General features: G+C 53.2%; 1 protein-coding gene across 3 annotated transcripts; it reads left to right on the top strand.

The window, feature by feature from the left end:
• The first annotated feature begins 705 nt into the window (after positions 1 to 705).
• On the top strand, positions 706 to 6407 carry MRM1 (mitochondrial rRNA methyltransferase 1). Of its 3 annotated transcripts, none has more exons than XM_057716868.1 (5): positions 706 to 1475; positions 1677 to 1770; positions 3608 to 3740; positions 3843 to 3962; positions 4783 to 6407. In XM_057716868.1, exons 1-5 carry the CDS (start codon positions 913 to 915, stop codon positions 4791 to 4793), a joined length of 921 nt encoding a protein of 306 aa, XP_057572851.1. In that variant the 5' UTR covers positions 706 to 912; the 3' UTR covers positions 4794 to 6407. The 3 variants fall into 3 exon arrangements, with proteins under 3 accessions (XP_057572851.1, XP_057572850.1, XP_057572852.1); XM_057716867.1 differs by having other exon boundaries at positions 4171 to 6407; XM_057716869.1 differs by lacking the exons at positions 3608 to 3740; positions 3843 to 3962; positions 4783 to 6407 and adding an exon at positions 2775 to 3576.
• The last annotated feature ends 10243 nt before the right edge of the window (positions 6408 to 16650 follow it).

Raw genomic sequence — 16650 nt, 5'->3', positions numbered from 1 at the left:
AAGGTGGGTGGTTTGGGGGCATCACTCCTGGAGTGTGGATTACCTTTGGGTTGGGCCTTGAAAATGGGTGGGAGTTTGCCAGCCAGAAAAGACGACAACAGGGCTTGCAAGGCTGGGAAGGCCAGAAGAACATGCAGTGTTGTGGGAGCAGCACAGAACTTAGTGCAGGAGTGAGAGGGGGCTGGAAAGGTAGCTCCTGCCTGGAGCCCTGGGGTCTGCATACTGAGCAAGGAGTCTGGCCATTACCTGTGGGCCAAGGGCATGGGTTGGCTTGTCGCAGGTGCAGGACAGGCACAGAACTGTCACTTAGAGAATTAGCACTATGGCACAGGAAGTTATCGGTGGGGTTCTGCTGATTGGTGCTGAGGGTTGGACAAGCAGTGGAGGTGTAAAGGAGGGGCTGGATGCAGAAACTTGTGAGGAAGGTCACTAGCGCCCGGTGGAGGACTGGATGTGGGGAGGGAGTTACCACGACTAACGAGGTCGAACAGAAAAGCCAGCACGTCCCCTTAAAATGTGCTTTGCTGGTACCGGGGGTGAATGAGGTCCTCCAGCCTCCTGGGATCTTGAAGGGTGTGGGGCCAGCCCCGGGGCCGTGGAGGTCGTTGCTCAGCCGGCGCTGCAGGGGGCGCTGTGGGAACGACCTGGCCGCCGGGCATGCGCCCTGCGACTGCGGGCTGGGGGCGGGGCCGTCCGAACGCGGAAGCGGAGCGGCTCACGTGGGGGCGGGGAGCGGGCTGTCTCGGTTCCGCGGCTGCGTTCTGGGGAGTAGCCGACTGGGAGTCCTGGCAGTTTCTGTACCTGAGGGGCTGGGCCGGAGGCAGCTTTCGGGTCCCCTTCACCCGCGTTGGGGCCTGGGAGCGGGCCCCGGCGGGGCTGACCACCCCTGAGGACGCAGCTGGGGCATCGGCCATGGCGCTGCTCGCGGCCGTCGGGCGCGCGACCTGGCGCTCCTGCGGTCACCTCCTCACGTGCCCTTTCTCGCGAGCGGCGGGGCGTGGGGAGCGGCCCGGCGGGGAGGAGCTAGGCCGCCTGCTCCTGGATGACCTGGCGCCGACCCCGCGGCCGGCCGCGGGGCTGGAGCTTCTGTTCGGCCTGTCCCCGTGTCTCCTGGCTCTGCGGGCCGCCCGCCGCCGCGTGGCCCGGCTCCTCCTCCAGGCCGGCAGGTCAGGGTTGCAGGGGGAGCGGGCCGAGCTGCTGCGCGCGGCTGAGGCGCGAGACATCCCGGTTCTGCGGCCCAGACGGCGGCAACTGGACGTCCTGTGCCGCTACCAGGTCCACCAGGGCGTCTGCCTGGAAGTGAGCCCGCTGCGGCCCCGGCCCTGGGCTGAGGCCGGCGAGGCTCGGCCAGGAGACGACCCCCAGCAGCTGTGGCTCGTCCTCGAGGGGCTACAGGATCCCCGGAATCTTGGAGCCGTGCTGCGCTCCGCTCACTTCCTGGGAGTGGATAAAGTCATCACCAGCCGGAAAAACAGGCATGGACGCCCCTTACTCCCCTTGTGCCCCAATTTGGAGGCGCAGCCGAGTTCCTAAGCACCTTGACCCTTCGGTGGCCCCTCAGCCAGGCCTCCCCAATGCCAGAATTCTCCCCCCTAACTCCTGGGGGCTGGGGGGAGGGCACAGCACTGGGCTTGAGATTACCGAGACTCACACGGTGGCGTGGGGAAAACTTGCAGCTGCCCGCTCACTCCTGTAGTCAGCAAGGCCAGCGCCGGGGCTATGGAGGTGATGGACGTGTTCTCCACTGACGACCTGGCCGGTTTTTTGCAGGTAACGGCGCGGGGAAGGGAGAGGGGGGGTGTCAGTAAAGGAGAAGAAATGAACGAAGCTCAGCCTCTCCAAGGACCCCCCCCAGCTAGCAGCTGATGGAGGAAAGGGAGAGAAGGGGGTGTGTTGGTATCGCTGCCTATATCCTTAATCCTTTTGGGAAGAGAAGGATCCGGAGTTTTAAAAACCACACGTGGTGGGACTTCGCTGGCGGTCCAGTGGTTCAGGCTCCGCGCTTCAGACGCACGGGGCGCGGGTTCGATCTGTGGTGGGGGACTAAGACCCCACATGCCTCGCGGCACGGCCCCCCAAAAGGAAAACACACACGGAGCAGAATCTGATGTTAGGGACTTTTCCCGCGCTCCTTTCCTAGGCGTACATCTTTGCTCCTCCTGCGGGTTTACTCAGTGCCTCGCTGCCTTAGTGAGATGGTCTTCAGTAAATGTTCAGGCGTGGGGAGCCAGTGGCTTCTTGTTCCTCCATTAGGGGCGCAGCTTGAAAGGCTCTCTGAACAGGGGCCAGTCTATGCCTTTCCCCTTGCCCCTCCCTCAATCGAAGAAACAAAGCAACGAAACAAACCCTCAAACCCACCACCAGCAACAACAACAACAAAAAAAACCACTTTGGTGTCTAGGAAGGAAGAGGCAAACCTAAGTAAAAGTAAAACCTACCTCCTGGTCCTTACAGTTTTCTTCAGCTGTGCTTCCCTTGCTGGACACAAGGGGGCAGTATTGCCCTATATTTAGCAGCTTCCCGGACCATCCCTCCGGGGCTCCCAAGTCGCAGTCTTTGGATCTCTTTTCCGTATATATTCATTTCTTGTTGGTCACATCCAATCCGATGGCCTTAAATGCTATCTGTATTCGAATGGCTCCTAAACATATATCCTGGATCTTGCTCCTGAACCTCAGATTTACACATCTAGTTGTCTACTCAACAGCTTTTTTTTTCTGTCTAATGGGCACTTCAAACAAGATTTCCAAATATTCTTCCCGTTTCTTTTGCAGACTTACCCAGCTCAACTGATGGCAGCTCCTCCATCCTTTCAGTTGTTTAGGCCCCCAAACCTTGGCATCCTCGATTCCTCCTGCTTTTACACCCCATGTCCCACCTGTCAGCATATCCTTTTGTTTTCATCTTGACGTTATTTCCACGTTCTCACCATTTCTCACCGTCTCCACTGTTACCACTCTGGCCCAAGCCACCATCGTCTCTGACCTGTATCACTGCAGAAACTTAACTGGTCTGCTTGTTTCTGCTAGTGGCTCTCAACACAGGCAGAATGATTCTGTAGGGACATAAGTCAAACCTGGTTACTACTTCTCTGCTCAGAACCTTTCAAAGCTTTGCATCTCTCAGAGTAAAGGCCAAAGGCCGTCCAGTGGCCTTTGAGGTCCTACCTCATGTGGCCCTTTGTTTCCCCTCCTGTCTCAATGGCTCCCTTTCCACTGGCCACCTTGCTGTTCTGCTGCTCCTCACTCATACCAGGTAAACCCCCACCTCTGGGCCTTTGCACTTACTGAGCTCTGCCTAGAATATTCCTCCCCCAGATGTCTATATGGTGCTCCCTCACTTCCTTCAGGTCTACACTCAAATGTCACTTCAGCGAGGCCTTCCCTGACCACCCTTCCATGAGGCTGGGATTGGGGCCTGTTTTGTTCAGCATCTTATCCCCAGTGCCTAGAACAGAGCCTGCCCGATCTAGGTGCTTAATAACTATTGACTGAATCTGATGGCTCAATGAGGGAATGAATATATGGGCGAGGCTGGGGTCCTCCTCGGCAGGGGCTCTGATGAAGGTTTGGTAAGCTCGAGCGTGATTTCTTCTTCCCCACTTTAGGCCAAAGCCCAGCAGGGCTGGCTCGTGGCTGGCACGGTGGGCTGCCCGGGGCCTGAGATCTCCCCATCCTCCGAGATCCCCGTCACGAGTTGCTTGGAGTTCCTCTGGGACCGGCCCACTCTCCTAGTGCTGGGTAGGTGGATGTCTCTGCTTTTCTGTGCTCAGACATGCATTTCCTGAGTGCCTGCCTGTCCAATTGGGGCCTCCCTCACCCTCTGGGCTCTGTACCCTGCAGGGAATGAGGGCTCTGGTCTGTCCCAGGAGGTGCAGGCCTCCTGCCAGCTTCTCCTTACCATCCTGCCCGGTCGGCAGTTGCCTCCTGGACTCGAGTCCTTAAATGTCTCCGTGGCTGCAGGTGAGTCTCCACTGCCCTTACTCCTGTCCCTCTGATCATACACTTACAGCTGGCTCATCGTAAACCAGTTCCTCAGACTTTCTGTGTCTTAGTTGTTTTATGTAACAAATGAGGAGAATACCTACATCCTCTTGAGGATCAAGTGAGGGTGTGCCTGGCACATGGTCCCTCCTCTTCTCCATCCTTGTCCTTCTGTCTGTCTGTGCAGGAATTCTTCTCCACTCCATTTGCAGCCAGAGGAAGGGTTTCCCTACGGAGGGGAAGAGATAGCAAGTTCTCCAAGACCCCCAAGATCCCTCAGCCTCGTCTGAAGGGCCAGGACCGTCCTCAGGATCAGAAAAGGAGAGGCAGAATGGGGCTGACTTGGCCCGTCTGGGGGGGGTGTGCGCTAGGGGGCACAGGCATCCACGCGTGGGAATATGCTGGGCTCTCTGGCCTTCTTGCCTGAGTGTGCACCCAGGCCCCTGTTTATACACCGCTGTCCTGGGGGCTGGGGCTTTGTGGTGGAGACTGGAGGAAGCTTTGGTTTTGGACTTGCAGTTGGAGATGGCAGCTTGTTAATTTCTCGGCTGTGCTGGGACAGAGGGCCTCTTTCTTCCCAGACCCTGCCTGGAAGTCAAGGGGAAGTTCAGACATTGGAAGGGAATCAGGCCACCCAGGTCAGGGGTCCTCGTCCTCTTGGACCAGTGTGAGAATGTAGAGGGAAGCCCGGGGCCCTCTCGTGGGCAGATCCGGGCTCGCACCCTGCCCCATTGAAGCCCTTGGGCACGTGGCTTCATCTTTATGTGTCTTGGGGCCCTTGTCTGCACCTCTCTCGCAGGGCTGTTGTGAGAATCCAATAAAACATCACCTGGTATCCAGCAGGCCCTCAACCAGCGGGCGGTTCTCTCGGATTCCTCCATTAGGTGGCAGCCTCGCACTTTGGTCCAGCGTCTCTTCGTGGAATCTTTTGCAGCCACCTGGGGAGAGTCCTGGCCGAGGCCCCCCAGAGAGGCAGGGGGAGGATTAGCAAATAGCTCCCATCCCACTGGCCTACCAGTAACCCCCACGGGTGAGTCATCAGTCAGTCTGCCTCTGTGGAAGGACAGGCTGAACAAGAGCCCTGGCCTTTGATTCTGGGAGGTGGTGAGGACCTTGCAGTGTTGCTGTTTATTGTACAACCCAGACAGATCTGGTACTGTTCCCCCAGAGTCCCACAAGTGGCGCAGGGGCCACTAGGATAAGTAGCTCAGAGCAGTGTTGGCTGCACATTGGAACCACCTGGCAAGCTTTAAAAAAACAACTGACACCAGGGACCCACCCCTCCCATCTGGGTGTAATGGGTCAGTGTGTAACATGAACATCTGAACTTTTAAAGCTCCCTAGATGGGTCTCTTGTGCAGTCCAGACTGGGAACCGCTCGGTTTCTCAGCCTCGGCGCTACTGACATGCTGGGCTAGATAGCTGTTGTGAAGCCCTGTCCTGTGCATTGTAGGACCTTCAGCAGCATCTCTGGCCTCTGCCTACAAGCTGCTGGTAGCACCCTCCTCCCCCAAGTTGTGACAACCAAAAATGTCTCCAGACACTGCCACCATGTCCCCTGGAGGGCAGAATCACTCCTAGTTGAGAACCACTGCCCTGGAGCGTGGATTTGGCGGACAGCAGCCCTCGGTGCAGATCCTGATGCTGTGTGAGCTTGGCCGGTTCCTTACCCACCTGCACCTCAGTCCCCTCCTCTGTCAAAGGGGGCTAATCCTGCCTTCCTGGGTGGCCGGGAGGATATGGGGGGAGATAGGAGCTCAGTGCCTTACACATCATAGTGCTTGGTAAGTAGTACTGCCCTTTCCTCTGTGGAATGGATTTATCTTGGAATTCTAATGGTGATTTCAGTTCAGAAAGGCATTTGAATTTGTTTTAAAAAGGCCTGAGATGGCTTTAAATTCGGAGTTTTTCCTCTCAAGAAGGAGGAAGAAACCCCTTCATAAACTCCATAGATTGCCATTGCCTGGGTGTCCCTTGAGCTCTGTCTCTGACTGCCACACGGGCTCAGACATTCACCGGCATGTCCATCTTGGGTGTACCACACTGCCTCCCACATCCCTGCTTGCACGCTTTTTTTTTTTTTTTAATTTTATTTTTAAAAAAATTTTTATGGGACTTCCCTGGTGACATGGTGGTTAAGAACCCACCTGCCAGTGCAGGGGACATGGGTTCGATCCCTGGGCCAGGAAGATCCCACATGCCGCAGAGCAACTAAGCCTGTGCACCACAGCTACTGAGCCCATGTGCTGCACCTACTGAAGCCCACACACCTAGAGCCCATGCTCGGCAACAAGAGAAGCTGCTTCAATGAGAAGCCTGCTCACCGCAACGAAGAGTAGCTGCAACTAGAGAAGGCCCGTGTGCAGCAGCGAAGACCCAATGCAGCCAAAAATAAATAAATAAGTAAAGCATTAAAAAAATAAAAATTTTTATTAGTTATGTGTCTTATATGTATTAGTGTATATATGTCAACCCCAATCTCCCAGTTCATGCCACCACCCACCCCTCCTTGCACTCTTGACCAAGAGCCTACTGTGGTTTTTAACTGTGGCTGTGCCCTAGCGTCCTGGGGTCAGGAGCCGGGGGGGCGGGGGGGGGGTCACTTTAATTGTCCAGGTGCCTGGAGGCACCAGGCTGATTGGATCAGCATCTCAGGGGAAGGAACCAGGCACCAGCATTTCTTAGAGCTCCCCAGCTGATGCCAGGGTGCAACCAGTTCAAGAATCACTGGCTCTCAAACCACCCGCACATGTCCAACTGCTTCCAGATCGTTCACATCCATACTTTTGAGTGCATGCCTGAAAGTTTGGGCCAAGCAACCTTTCACCTGTCCCCAAGGTTCTTCAGAAGATGCTGGATCCAGCCCTGACTCTCTTGAGTTCCTACCTGGATGGTCTTGGTCTCCTCACCTGTAAAATGTTGACAGTGCCATCAGTACCTGTTCCAGCTACCCCGTCCCCAACAGGGAAGTTGTAAAAATAAAAAGTGTTCTGTAAACTACAGGACTGTGCACCCCAGGACGGGCACATGATAATACAAACCAGGATGTGAGGGTTCAGTGTGTCAACCTGCCTGGGCTGTGGGGTGCCCAGATGTTTGGTCAGACACTATCCCAGCAGTTCTGTGAGGGTGTTTCTGAATAAGATGAGCATCTGAATTGGTAGACTGAGGAAAGCAGATTTCCCTCCGTAGGGTGGTGGGCCTTATCCAATCAGTTGAAGAGCTGCATAGACCAGAAAGGCTGACCCTTCAAGTAAGAGAGAATTCTGCCTGCTTTTTGGAACTGAAACATGGCCTCTTCCTTGGTCTCCAGAGCCTGCTGGCCTTCAGGTGGGGATTACGTCATCAGCTCTCCCAGGTTTCTAGCACCACCCTGCAGCACTTGGGGCTTGTCAGCCTCTATAATCACATGACCTAATTCCTTGTAATATACATAGAGTGTATGTATATATAGAATATATATATATGTATGTCCTATTGGTTCTGTTTCTCTGGAGAACCCAGACTAGTAGGCCCAATGAAAACAAACAGGTGTCCTGGTGCCCCCCCCCCCCACCATGTGGGGGAACAGAACTGAGCTCTGCTCTCTAGAACTAAACCCAGCATGGAACCTAGAAGTTGGGGTTCAGTGTCCTTGGGGTCCAGAGCTCCTTCCTGCCCACAGACTCCTCGTGGTGTCTGGAACCCTATCTAACCTGCCTGGGGCCTGCTGTTCATCAGCTTTCTGAGTCCCAGTGGTCTGGGCCACCTAGAGGGCCACTCCCCTGGGTGAACAGCCAGGCCCAGACGGCTCCTCCCAGCTTTACGCCCTGGGCAGCAGGCTGGCTCTCCTCTGGGAAGATAGGTTCACTTGAACCAAAGGGAACTGAGGCTGCAATTACTTGCCAGGTACATACAGGTGCGTAGTGATGTTGTGCAAACTGGGCACTCCCAGGACGAAGAAAATGCACCTGAGGCCCTAAGGTCAAGGATGAGGCCTGAGTCTCTTTGCAAGTGGCCTCGGATGCTGGGTACACAGAGGCTGCTCAGCTCAGCAAGCAAGGTTAAATACCCAGGAGCTGGGGTGGCTGTGGCTGTGGGTATGAAGGGTGGCAGGGTTGGGATGCAGCCAGAGGAAAGCCCAGTGGTGGTTGAGAACATGACCTTGGCTATTAAGCAGTGTTTGCTTTGAGTCCCAAGTCTGACACCTGTTAGTGGTATGAATGTGGACATGTCCCTTAACTTTTCCAAGCCTTTGTTTCCCCCGTCTGTAAATGGGGATGACAATAGTGTCCACTTCGGAGGATTGTGGTATGGATTAAATAAGGCCGTGCACGTAAAGGCCTCAGCCCAGTGCCTGGGGGCCAACCTAGAGGTCAGGGCACTGGGCTGTGCCCTCCTACCAATCTGACTTCAATTTCACCATAGGCTCTGGGGCCCCTTTCAGCTGCCATGCGTGATGGTTTACCCCTGAGAACAGAGGGAATTGGGGAGGGGCAGGAGTTGAAATGACACTCGCAGGATCCTCCTTTGTCAGGGTCTCCCAGCCAAGAGGGGACTGGTCTCCGAAGGTTGGTGCTCCCAGAACAGCTCGATTGTGGCCAGCACTCCTGACCCCTCCAGGGCTGGCATTTTTTTCCCTTTGGCAGGAGGCTACATTGCCAGTTTCCTCCGCCAGGCTGGGGTCCTAAACTAGACCCGCCTCCCCACTCCTGCAGGGCCAGGCGCCAGGGAGCCCCACAGTTTGTAAATGTAATCACCCTTGAGGTCTCAGGCTTCCACAGGTGCAATTAGCATGCCCATCTGCTAATCCCTGATTAATGATGTTTACAAACATGGGACTCCTGCTCTCAGAGCTGCTCAGCCACTCCCTCCTGGGCCAGGAGGCTGGGGTCTTCCTAGCACCCCCCAGCCCACTACTTCAGGTCTCCCCAGCCAACACCCCTCTCCGTCCCCTTCCCCAGGCGGTGAGCAGAGCTGGAGGTCCTTCCTTGAAGCCTCCTGGCCCGCCTCTCATTGCACACAGGTGGAAAGGAGACCCAGCGAGAGCACACAGGGAGACCAGAGGCTGGTGGGAGGGCTGGGATCCTGCTCTTCCTTCTTCCCAGTTCTGGAACTTTCAGGACACACTGTGTTGCCTTTACTCATGAGGACAGCTCTGGCCCCAGGGCCATGAACACATACCTCCCGTCCTGGAGGTGTGGGCCCACCCCCAGTGCCACAAGGGTTGGGCTCCCCAGCCTCTCCCTGGGCAGGGGAGCATTTCCATCCCACCCCCCTTCCTGCTGAGGACTGCATGGGTCCGGGTCAGGGGCACAGTAGCGAAAGCCTTAAGAACACACTTTTCAGGGAACTATATTCAGTGTCCTGGGATAAACCCTAATGGAAAAGAATATAAAAACGAATGTATAGGGGACGTCCCTGGTGGTGCAGTGGTTAAGAATCCACCTGCCAATGCAGGGGACATGGGTATGAGCCCTGGGCCGGGAAGATCCCACAGGCCATGAAGCAACTAAGCCCGTGCACCACAACTATTGAGCCCATGTGTCACAACTACGGAGGCCCATGCACCTAGAGCTCGTGAGCCACAACAAGAGAAGCCACCACACTGAGAAGCCCACACTGAGAAGCCCATGTACCACAACGAAGAGTAGCCCCCACTCACCACAACTAGAGAAAACCCACGCACAGTAACGAAGACCCAACACAACCAATAAATAACATTTTAAAAAAGAACGTATATATATGAATCACTTTGCTGAATCACTTTGCTGTACAGCAGAAATTAACACAACATCGTAAATCAACTCTACTTCAATTTAAAAAAACAAAACAAAACACACTTCTGAGTCAGACAGTCCTGGGTCCAAATGTTGGGTCTGCCTCAGGCCAATCACGTAACCTGATTGAACTGCAGTTTCTTCATCTGTGAAATGGAGATAAGAATAATACCTATCATAGAGGTTGCTTTGAGGATTAATGATTGGATGTATTAAAAGGACTTTGCACGGTGCCGGGGACACAGTAAGTGCTCAATAAATGTGAGCTTTTTTATGGCAGTGAAAGTAATGATAAGAATAAGAATAAGAATAAGGAGACGTCAGAAGCTACAGAGATGCCCAGGGAGGTCCCTTCTCCCACCGCAGCCCCCCTCTCTGGGGAGAAGGGCAGGTCCCAGCTCATTACTGGTGGGGGCTGGGGTGGAGGTGTCAGATTGGAATCACTCCTGGGTCTGTTCGCAGCTTCTCTGTTTCATTAACACCTCCCCGGTGGTCTTCAGCTCATCCTGCTGGGGGAGGTGCTCCAGAAAGTTCTAACTGCCTCCTCCCCAAGCCCAGAGCTCACTCCTCTTCCCTCCTAGGTCTGAGCTCAGACCCACATAGAGAGGGGTTTATGTGGGAGAGAGGTGGCCACTGGCCAGGAGGCTGTCGCTGTCCCCGCCCCCCGCTCCAGGGGCCTGGGGGCCTGGTCAGGGGGTGTAGCACCTGCAGCTGCCCCTTCCTCTCCCCTCCCCCATCAACCTCTCCCCCCCACTGCATCTCAGCCTGGCCACTTCTTCCTTCCTTTTGAATCGCCAATGACTTGGTGTGAACACAGCTTGGTCCTGGGTTCGCATCCAGATCTACCTCTTTCTAGCTCGGTGACCTAAGGCAAGTCGCTGTCCTCTGGGGCATTTATGTAGTCGCCTCTTCTGTAAAATGGGGATACGATACCCAAAGCCCGGTAGCACAGTGCCTGGTAAATGTTAAACTCTCTACCATGGCAGCCGTCGTTGTTATTTTACAGGGCTCAGAATTATCATGTTAAACCGACGACTATGTTTAGCCAACCTGGGGTGGGGGAGCAGGGCCAGAGCCCCGAGGACCGTTAGGTTCAAAGAAACGGGAACGGGCGTGAGCTCTGCCCCAGTTAATTGTCCCAGTTTCCTCCCCAGACTGGGAGCAGGAGTGGGGCTGGTCATTGAATTGGGATGGGAGATTTATACCTCGGGCTCTGGGAAGGCTTCTTCTTAACAGGGCTCCCCTCCACTACACTCCAAGGGGGATTCTTATGGAAATGCCTGTCCTTCGCCCCCTCTGTGCCCTCTCTGTCACAATATTCCATTTCAGAGGACACACTTCACCAGCTGCAGCGGGCTGGGAGGAGGGGCTGGGCCCGGGCGCTCCCCCCACCCCGCACCTGCCCCCCAACCTGGCAGTCTGGCTGGACTCGGCCCCTCCTGCTTTCTCCTGCCGCTTCTGTGTCCCCGGACGCCCTGCTTCTTGCTGGGGTTTGTGGGTGTCAGAAGGGAGACCCCATCTTTTCATGAAAGCTTTTGTGGTTTAGCTGTCACCTCAAAAAAATGTCAGTGGGCTGAACCGTCTCCTTTAGAAAGAAGAAAACGAGACATAAATCAGCAAATGAAGGAGATAGTAGAGACAGCGGGCCTGGTCCCTTCTTGCAAGCAGACTTACAGGCCCCCTACCCACACCCCTTGGTCCCCACAGGCCTCTGCAGACACGAAGCCCCCCCCACCGCCCAGGAACACCCACCCCCTCCTTTATAGGTTATAAGGCAGGAATTAGCTCTACTCGTTTTGTATTTCCAGGTGCCAGCACAGGGCCAGGCACATACTGGGGGTTTAAAAACCATGAATGAACACGCAAGTGGGTCCTGAGGTCGGAGACTAATCGCCTCCCCCTCCTCTTCTCTATGGTGGGATGGGGGGCAAATCTCTCCGCATGTTTCCAGCTGGCTCTGACCTTCCACGTTTCAGAGGAGGCGAGATGCAAATGATCCGCTAGCCGCCGCTGCTTTTCATTCTCTGAAACAAAGGAGCTAATGGAGGGCTGAGGGGATGCTCTGTAGAACCCCTCAGCCCCCGGCCCTGCTGAGACCCATCTGCATCCAAGCCTTGCCCAGATGCCCCTCCCGTAGATGGGGGTACTAGCCATGGGTCAGGCACTGCCAGGGGCTGCATCTTGTTTAAATCAGAGCCCTGAGACCAACACACACACAACAGTCTCGCCACGGTGGGTATGGGACCCGCAAGCCGCGTGCTGGCAGCAGGGTGAGGGTGATGGTGATGGTGATGGGGATGATGGTCGTGGTACTAATGTTTATGACGTACATGCCATGTGCTAGTGGTTTTACATGCCTCGTCTCCTTTAATCCTTATGATGCTTTGGGGTGGGCACTGTTACTACCTTTGGTTTATAGCTAGGAAACAGACGCTCGGGGGTTGAGTAACGTGCCCAAGGTCATGGTGTGGCAATCAGAAGGGTTTGGGAGGGAGGTAAGGAGGGCAGGGAGAGAGGGTGGGGACCTGGGGTCGGAAGGAGAGAAACTGCAGCCCAAGCATTGGCTAGGAGGCTGCAGCTCAGGAGGCCAAGCCACATCTGCACAGGGCCACTCTCCCCACCCCGATGCCGAGCCCCTCCCCCATGCAGCACCCCACCCTGTCTCCCCACTCCACCTCCCCCAACCATTCTGGCAAGTTCCAACTGGGTCATCCCAGTGCGGGAGCACCTCCACCAGCTCCCCGCCCAGTCGTGGGTGTTATGTTCCAGCTGGGAGGCCAGAGGGACAGCTCAGGGCTGCTGTGGGTGGCATGTGTCCTAGAGACACCCAGACTTGGGTTCAAATCCTGGCTCTGCTCCCACATCTAAAGGCTCTGGCCTTGGCTGAGTTTCTGAACCTCTTGGCTTAGTTTCCTCGGTGTAAAACGGTGCCCAAATTGGCTTTCTCCCGGGGTTGTGCTGGGGCTTGAGAGAAGACGCCACTGGCACGAGGTAGGCCTTCAGAACTCTTCCGTGCGTGCCTCTTCTGTCTTTCTGGGGGGCCTCCCTCCGTGTCAGCCTCTTTACCCTTCTTAGCTCAGGGTCTGCCGCCTCCTCTCCTTCTCAGCTTTGTCCCTGTTTTCTGGTGATCTCCATCCTGTCTGCCTGTCAATGGGGGTCCCTGCTGCTGCTCCCTCTCTGGGGCTGTGTCTCCACTTCCTGTATGTCCCTCTCTTTGCCTCTCCTCTGGCTCTGCCCCGAGGGGCTGATCGATGGCAGCTGCTGGTTATCGATCGGGGTGGGCATCCAAGTGTGGCTGCCGGAGGCCAGTATTGACGGACAGGATCGGTGCCCAGGCCGATGGAGTGGCAGCTGGGGAACCTGGGGCTGGGAGGCAAGCAGGGCTCCCGCCTCTCCTGCCAAGACCCGGGAGTGGGAGTTCTTAAAGCTGCAGACCCTGGGATGGGAGTAGGGGGCGGGGCAGGGGGGCCTCTGAGGACTCACACCCAAGGCTTAGCTTATGCTGCTCTTTAACAAGTATTTACTGAGCATCTACTATGTGCCAGCTGCGGATACAGCAAGGAGCACATCAGCAAAAATCAATACGAAAAATTATATAGTGTGTTATGTAAGAAATAGAGCAGGGAAGGGGGATGGAAGTGCGGTTTAGGCGAAGGCACCATTTTTTTAATACATTTATTTATTTATTTATTTATTTATTTATTTATTTATTGGCTGAGTTGGGTCTTTGCTGCTGCGTGTGGGCTTTCTCTAGTTGCTGCAAGCAGGGGCGACTCTTCATTGTGGTGCATGGACTTCTCATTGTGGTGGCTTCTCCTGTTGCAGAGCACGGGCTCTAGGCGCATGGGCTTCAGTAATTGTGGCACATGGACTCAATAGTTGTGGCGCACGAGCTTAGTTGCTCTGTGGAATGTGGGATCTTCCTGGAGCAGGGATTGAACCCGTGTCCCCTGCATTGGCCGGTGGATTCTTCATCACCAGGGAAGTCCTGAAGGCACCATTTTGAATAGCGTAGTTAGGGATAGGCCTCCTTGAAAAGGTGACTTTAAGCGAAGACCTGAAGAAAGAGAAGGAGTGAGCTCTCTGAGATCATTCTGGGCAGTAGAAACGCCGAGGCAGGCTTGGCGGGCTCTAGGCTCCCGAGGAGGCGGGGTCACTGGAGTGAGGAATAAGGAGAGCAGGAGGAGATGGGTGGGAGATGGAACAGGGTGGGGTGGGGGAGGGGTGTGCATGGCTGGCGGGGGGACAGTCAGTCCAGGGCTGTCAGCCACCCCAACTCCAATCTGAGAGGCCCGAGCAGCTTCCACACAAGGGCAGCTTCTAGAATATGATTCTGCTGCGCCAGCCTTGCTGGGAGGTTTTGTTTTGTTGGTTTTTTTGGTTTTGCTTTTTGTTTTGTTTTTACCGAAGTATAGTTGATTTACAATGTTGTGTTAGTTTCAGGTACACAGCTCAGTTATACGTATATATGTGTGAATATATATGTATATTCTTTTTCAGATTCTTTTCCCTTATACGTTATTACAAAATATTGAGTATGGTTACCTGTGCTATAGAGTAGGTCCTTGTTGGTTATCTAGAGTATATATAATAGTGTGTACATCTCAGTCCAGTCCTCCTAATTTATCCCTCTGACACTGGCCACTTTCGAGGTCTTTCGCTCGCTTTGTCAATGTTCACGGCAGCCCTCTCCGTTAGATTCTCTCAGTCCTTGTCAAGCTGGGGAGACTGACGCTCAGAGATGTTTGGCAACTTGCCCCGGGTCATGCAGCTAGGAAACAGCAGAGATGGGACTGAAACCCAAGATCGTCTGCCCCCCAAACCATTGCTTTTTCCTTCTTTTTTGGTTACCATCTTAACCGTAAGTGTACTGTTCAGTAGTTAAGTATGTTTGCCTCGTTGTGCAACAGATCTGCAGATCTTTTCCGGCTCACATAAGTGAAACTCTGCGCCCGTTAAACAACAACTCCCCATTCCTCTTCCCCAGCCCCTGACCACCACTATTCTATTTTCTGTTTCTGTGAACTTGACAATTTTAGATACCCATATACATGGAATCATACAGTATTTTTTTTTATGACTGGCTTATTTCATTTAGCATGATGTCTTCAAGGTTCATCTGTGTAGCATGTGATAGGATTTCCTTCCTTTTTAAAGGCTGAATAAGGGGCTTCCCCGGTGGCGCAGCGGTCAAGAATCTGCCTGCCAATGCAGGGGACACAGGTTCGAGCCCTGGGCTAGGAAGATCCCACATGCCACAGAGCAACTAACTTCGTGCGTCACAACTACTGAGCCTGTGCTCTAGAGCCCGTGAGCCACAACGATTGAACCCATGTGCCACAACTACTGAAGCCCACACGCCTAGAGCCCATGCTCCGCAGCAAGAGAAGCCATTGCCGGTGCACCAAAATGAAGAGTAGCCCCTGCTCACTGTAACTACAGAAAGCCCATGAGCAGCAAAGATGACCCAAAGCAGCCAATAAATAAATAAATAAATTTAAAAAAATAAAGGCTGAATAATATTCCGTAGTATGTATATACCATATTTTGTTTATCCATTCATCAGTTGATGGACACTTGGTTTGCTTCCATCTCTTGGGTATTGTTGAATAATGCTGCTGTGAACACAATAAGTGTGCAAATCTCTGAGGTTCTGTTTTTAATTCTTATGGATATACACCTAGAAGTGGGATTGCACAATCATAGTAGTATGAACTATTTCTGTTTTTAATTTTTTGAGAAACCACCCTACTGTTTTCCATAGTGGCTGCACCATTTTAAAATCCCACCAACAGTGCATGAGAGTTCCAGTTTCTCCAGATCCTCACTAACACTTGTTATTTTCTGTTTGTTTTTGATGTAGCTATTCTAATGGGTATGAGGTGATATCCCACTGTGGATTTGATTTGTGTTTCCCTAATAATTAGTGATGTTGAGCATTTTTTTTTTTTTTTTGGCTGTGCCACATGGCATGTAGAGTCTCAGTTCCCCTGCCAGGGGTCAAACCCACTCCCCCTTCATTGGAAACTCAGAGTCTTAACCACTGGACTGCCAAGGAAGTCCCTGAGCATCTTTTCATATGCTTTTTGGCCATTTGTAAATTATCTTTGCGGAAATGTTTATTCAAGTCCTTTGCCCGATTTTTAGCTGTGTTATTTTGTTGTTGTTAAGTTATAATTCTTCATATATTTTGACTATTAATCCCTCATCATACAGTGATTTGCGAATATTTTCTCCCATTCTGTAGGTTGCTTTTCACTCTATTGTATCCTCTGACGCACAGAAGTTTTAAATTAAAAAAATTTTTTTAATGTTATTTTTACAACTTTTAAAGGTTACTTTCCATTTACAGTATTACAAAATGTTGGCTATATTCCCATGTTGCACAATACATCCTTGAGCCTATCTTACACCCAATAGTTTTTACCTCCCACTCTCCCATTCCTATACTGCCCTCTCCCCTCACTGGTAACCAATAATTTGTTCTCTACATCTGTGAGCCTGCTTCTTTTACGCTATATTCATTACTTTGTTACAGAAGTTTTAAATTTTAATGTAGTCTCATTTATCTATTTTTTCTTTAATTGCCTGTGCTTTTGGTGTCATATCCAAGAATTCATTGCCAAGTGCATTTAAAATGGATGCTTTTAACCACTCCTCTCTGCTGTCAACAATTTGCCAACACCTTTGGGTGGGTGGGAGGGAATGGGGGAGGGCAGTTTGCAACAGTTGAGGGAATGAGGAAATGTTTAGCCAGGAGAGTGAAAACATGTGGGTGGCTGTGGTGGGAGCAGTGGCCGTGGTACTCAAATTACAGAAGAGCTTTCATGGAACAAAGCAGAGCAATAACCCAGAGGGCAGGATTGGGCCTAGTGGAAGGCTCAGGGAGTCAGAAAGCAGCTCAGTCT

Source organism: Hippopotamus amphibius, chromosome 17, assembly GCF_030028045.1.
Source record: "Hippopotamus amphibius kiboko isolate mHipAmp2 chromosome 17, mHipAmp2.hap2, whole genome shotgun sequence".
In the NCBI taxonomy this organism is placed as follows: Eukaryota; Metazoa; Chordata; class Mammalia; order Artiodactyla; family Hippopotamidae; genus Hippopotamus; species Hippopotamus amphibius.
The sequence above is the reverse complement of the archived record's forward strand: the minus strand, read 5'-3'. Positions and strand labels throughout refer to the sequence as shown.

Bases quoted from the DNA above. Each gene is read 5' to 3' on its own strand.
- MRM1 (XM_057716867.1), top strand. From the start codon at position 913: ATGGCGCTGCTCGCGGCCGTCGGGCGCGCGACCTGGCGCTCCTGCGGT. The intron at 3,741-3,842 runs GTAGGTGGATGT...TGTACCCTGCAG, and splicing joins GCCCACTCTCCTAGTGCTGG to GGAATGAGGGCTCTGGTCTG. The intron at 3,963-4,170 runs GTGAGTCTCCAC...CTGTCTGTGCAG, and splicing joins AAATGTCTCCGTGGCTGCAG to GAATTCTTCTCCACTCCATT.